Consider the following 5,000-nt stretch of genomic DNA (forward strand, 5'->3'; position numbering starts at 1 on the left):
AGTAGAGATTTTTTATTATTATTTTCATTATATTCATTCCTAAGAGTTATATGATGATATGTCACCTGTTTATTATCATTTATTTCTAGAATAAAATGCTAATGGTTAAAAATGCCTATGTCCATTGTATATTTGGCACATAATAAACAGAGGAATGAATTCAATCCACCCTACGAGTCATAAGATTGTTAAATTCATGCTCCTTCATTAGATTTAACAGTAACAAATTACAAATATATTGTAGTTTGTATATGATTAGAAATCATTCTAAGATATATTGGATACAGTGAATGAAAAAAATTATATGACATATATATATATATATATATATATATATATATATATATATATATATATATACGTATTTTATATACGATATGAATCCGTGTGTCCATTTCCCAAATACAAATTATCCCATACCCGGAGGCACATACATGCCAATATCAAACGTTCCAAATGTATAAGCACAACGAAACCTTTAATTTCTAAAATATTCGTGCATTCAAGTATCAGATGTTATGCGGGAAGCATCTGAAAATACATAGATTGAGACTTAGTGTTATTGCTGGATGAGAGCACCACTCTACAGAACGGATGGAACTGAATACCCAGGCAGAGCGAGCAGCCGACAGAAATCGCCATCACAAACCGGTGAGCAGACAGGAAAGAGCAGCCTCTTTTGACCTTTTGACCTGTCTCGATCAGCTCTATCTTCTAGGAGCAATTTCTTTCCACTTTATATATTATCTCACTTAGGTGCTTACAATTATAGCTTCTGTCGTTTTTAAAGGAAATATAAATTGTTTCTTTATAACATCTGTTTATTTACACATAAAATCGTTCAAAGGTCAAAGCTTAACAATAATTCGTTCGAAGACCAAAAGACTACGCTTGGGCCTTGGCTCCTTCGCGGGCCTTGCGCTCGTCCTCGAGGCGGGCGAACTCGATCTGGTCGAGGACGAACTGGGGGATGGGGTGGGGGAAGGCGGGGGCCACGGGCAGGAGGGACGACTCGGGCTGGTAGCCGTTCTCGTTGGCCACGAACTTGAAAGAGGCTACGGTGCCATCTTCCTGAGGGTAACTAGAAAAAGAGAAATGATTAAACGTTAAGTCAGGCTACAACGAGTGTCACTAATATCATCACAACTCTTATTCCTCACTGTGATTCGTGTAGGAAAATTTGCGAGATAATCGTAGCGCTCACCTCCAAGAGCCAACCATGTTAGAACCGCCAGCGACGCCCTCAGAACCCGAAAACTGGAACACGATGCCATTGGCAGCCTCGAAGTCGGAGCTGTGGGCGCCGAACTGGTCGGGGTTCACCTGGCTGCTTCGCACGATGGCGATGGGCGGATTGGCGAGAGGCAGCTGCTCGGCCGCAGCCACAGCCAACACAGCGAGGGCGAGGATCTGGAGGAAAAGGTATCGTCTTCAGTTTGCCTTTAGGTGCCAGGTTTACTAAGACTTCATACACACACGCACACAATATATATGTGTGTGTGTGTGTGTGCACATTTGAGTTTCCATAAATAAAGTTCAAGCTAAATAATCAGCGACTGCCTGCATATGTGTACTCACGGTCTTCATGGTAGGACGGTTGGGAGGTGAGTGTGACGCTCAGCGTGTGAGGCCAGATTTTATAGTCACAGGTCAGAGAATGTTCTATAGAATTGCCCCCGTTCGTGCGTATGTGTGTTGGTTTTCATATGATCTAGATAAGAGTAAGCGTTTGTTTATAATTGCCATTGTGCTTTTCGTGTTCATGAACTGATTAAGATACTACAAGGTCTGAGAGGTACCACTGGAAAAGTTTTATATCTTAAAGTGCCACATGATCGATAAATATATATATATATATATATATATATATATATATATATATATATATATTCGTGTGTGTTTTTGTGTGTATATATATCTACATATATGCAAATAAATATTTATATATGCACATGCACGCACACATATGTGTGTGTGTGTGTGTGCATGTATGTGCATTCATATTAACACATAGATACACACATATACATATATAGATAGAAAAAGATGGTATATATACATATTCATTCCATATAGATGCAATGCACACATATGTGTATGTTTACAAATAAATACTTATCTATATATAACTATACACAGACATACAAACAAACATACATGAATATATGTGTGTATACATATATATGTGTGTGTATATATGTGAGTATGTATATATATAATGGATCTTTATTCATACTGAACACATGCATATAAATATAAGTCTGTATATATGTGTGTGCATGTGTGTCTGTATTTGTGTGTGTGTGTGAGAGAGTGTATGTATGTGTTGGTGGGTAAATACATATATACGTATATATTTTATGCGTGTGTATATATACATATATATTTTATATGTGTGTATGTGATGTATATAAATATGAATACATATATATATATATGTATATATATATATATATATATATATATATATATATATATATATATATATATATATATATATGAGAAATAGAGTCACACGTAAGTCATGTGATGTACAGTACAATAAAAATTACTGCAAATTACTGTTATCATTGCTCCTGATATACTGATAATTATATCATTACTATCAGCATTGTCCTTATCATCACCGTAATTCCCTAATATATATATATACATATATATAGATATACACTAATCTTTATTATCTTTCTCATCATTAATATGAGCTTTAAAAATGAGTTTGTGAATTATGTCTCCTTGCAGGTTTTATGTTAGTGTTTCAGATTGTCAGCAGGATTCCGAAAAACGGCTGATTTTGCTAAATCGCAATGAACGCTATGCAGGATTTTCGTCAAAGGATCTTATAAGAAGAATCTCTGTAATAAAGATATTCAGCGATATGTGACGAAGCGGTCCCACGAACATCCGGTTTCCGTCACAGGCAGTTAACTGACTCTCACCCAGAGGAAAATCCTCAAATTACTTCAGGGTTGTAGGGCTTCAATAATTTCATTTCCTTAAAGATGTTACTGACATATACTCTGAAATTAGATTTTTTTTTAAAGCAGAGGTCTGTACTTGTTTTACGTCTGAGGTGGTATTCTTACCATTATTGTTATTAGTTATCATTAGTGAAGCCTTCGTTAGCATTACCATTTACACTATTGGGAGTAGTAATAATAATCAATGTTAATCAAATCTTCACATTTTTATTGGCATTATAATTATCGCCTTTTGATAAGGTGATACTTCTCTATCACTGCATGATTATACCACTTCCTTACGAGACCAATCGCTACACCACTTTCGTGTGTAATCATTATTCTCTTCGAAAAATAATGATTCTCTTCGGAAAAGTTTGGATTCTAAATAAATAACCGAGCAGCATTAAAAAGGGAGTACTATAGTTGCTCTGCAATATTTTGACGACAGAACTAGCCAGTCGAAAGAAGGAAATTAATAGTCCTTCCAAAGGCTGTTACACAAAGCCTTTTCTAGGTGACCCAATATATTGTTTTGAAGCATAGCGATAGTGCTCACATATACACACGCTCACATAGGAAAGCAATAAGATCGTTACTTTAATGGCTTCTCGTCAGACGAGCCTTGGCTTCCGCCCCGAACACAAAGAGAAGAAAATTTGTGAAATCAAAACACCATGATGCCTTGTTTTTAGGGAACATTTTAGTTATCTATTTAGTTATTTTATTGGCCCGTGAATACAGAAACGGAATTCGTGGAAGGAAACAGTCCCGGCAGTATCAAGGAATAGATTGAGAGTGGAATTTTTTATTGAAGTTATGAAATTATGAAGATGAAAAGGAAGGGAATGATTAGCTTATGTGCAAGTAAAGCAATGATACTAGTAGAAGAGAAGATCTCAGTCCCGTCTCATATATGTTTTTATTTTGTTTACGTTAATGGCTACTGATTTATGATTAGTAGATAAAGGAAGGGTATAGAGTTCACTTTAGATGTGAGTTGAATTAGTAGAGAATATTTTTTGTTTATATTGTATTCATTCCTAAGATTCATATAATGATATACCACCTGTTTATCATTATTTATTTATAGAATAAAATGCTAGTGGTTAAAAACGTCTATGTCCATTGTATATTTAGCACATAATAAACAGAGGAATTAATTAAATCCACCCTATGAGTCAAGATTGTTAAATTCATGCTCCCTCATTAGATTTAACAGTAACAATTATTTTGTAGTTTGTATATGATTAGAAATCATTCCAAGATATATTGGATACAGTGAATGAAAAAATTTATATATATATATATATATATATATATATATATATATATATATATATATATATATACGCATTTTGTATACGATATGAATCCGTGTGTCCATTTCTCAAATACAAATTATCCCATACCCGGAGGCACATGCATGACAATATCAAACGTTCTAAATGTTAAAGCACAGAGAAACCTTTAATTCCTTAAATATTCGTGCATTCAAGTATCAGATGTCATGCGGGAAGCATCTGAAAATACATAGATTGAGACTTAGTGGAATTGCTGGATGAAAGCACCACTCTACAGGACGGATGGAACTGAAGACCCAGGCAGAGCGAGCAGCCGACAGAAATCGCCATCACAAACCGGTGAGCAGACAGGAAAGAGCAGCCTCTTTTGACCTTTTGACCTGTCTCGATCAGCTCTAACTTCCAGGAGCAATTTCTTTCCACTTTATATATTACCTCACTTAGATGCTTACAATTATAGCTTCTGTCGTTTTTAAGGGAAATATAAGTTGTTTCTTTATAACATCTGTTTATTTACACATAAAATCGTTCAAAGGTCAAAGCTTAACAATAATTCGTTCGAAGACCAAAAGACTACGCTTGGGCCTTGGCTCCTTCGCGAGCCTTGCGCTCGTCCTCGAGGCGGGCGAACTCGATCTGGTCGAGGACGAACTGGGGGATGGGGTGGGGGAAGGCGGGGGCCACGGGCAGGAGGGACGACTCGGGCTGGTAGCCGTTCTCGTTGGCCACGAACTTG

General features: G+C 36.1%; 3 protein-coding genes across 3 annotated transcripts in view; 1 reads left to right on the top strand and 2 right to left on the bottom strand.

Annotated features, from left to right (window-relative positions):
- LOC113819964 (cuticle protein AMP4-like) overlaps window positions 1-5,000 on the top strand; it is a 161,349-nt gene that overhangs the window by 64,228 nt on the left and 92,121 nt on the right. The window lies entirely within an intron of this gene.
- On the bottom strand, window positions 830-1,693 carry LOC113828183 (cuticle protein AMP4-like). The gene is made up of 3 exons (XM_070126856.1): window positions 1,579-1,693; window positions 1,205-1,410; window positions 830-1,081 (listed from the first exon to the last, which is right to left on the bottom strand). The coding sequence occupies exons 1-3, from the start codon at window positions 1,585-1,587 to the stop codon at window positions 886-888; spliced, it is 411 nt and encodes a 136-aa protein (XP_069982957.1). The 5' UTR covers window positions 1,588-1,693; the 3' UTR covers window positions 830-885.
- LOC113828194 (cuticle protein AMP4-like) overlaps window positions 4,753-5,000 on the bottom strand; it is a 998-nt gene continuing 750 nt past the window's right edge. Inside the window, exon 3 of the mRNA XM_070126864.1 lies at window positions 4,753-5,000. This exon is cut by the window's right edge and continues 33 nt beyond it. Coding sequence (XP_069982965.1) covers window positions 4,838-5,000 — 163 coding nt within the window. The 3' untranslated portion in view covers window positions 4,753-4,837.

The sequence above is a fragment of the Penaeus vannamei genome, chromosome 2 (genome assembly GCF_042767895.1).
Source record: "Penaeus vannamei isolate JL-2024 chromosome 2, ASM4276789v1, whole genome shotgun sequence".
In the NCBI taxonomy this organism is placed as follows: Eukaryota; Metazoa; Arthropoda; class Malacostraca; order Decapoda; family Penaeidae; genus Penaeus; species Penaeus vannamei.

Coding starts and splice junctions, on each gene's coding strand:
- LOC113828183 (XM_070126856.1), bottom strand. Junction 1,082..1,204: donor AACATGGTTGGCTCTTGGAG/GTGAGCGCTACG, acceptor CTCTTTTTCTAG/TTACCCTCAGGAAGATGGCA.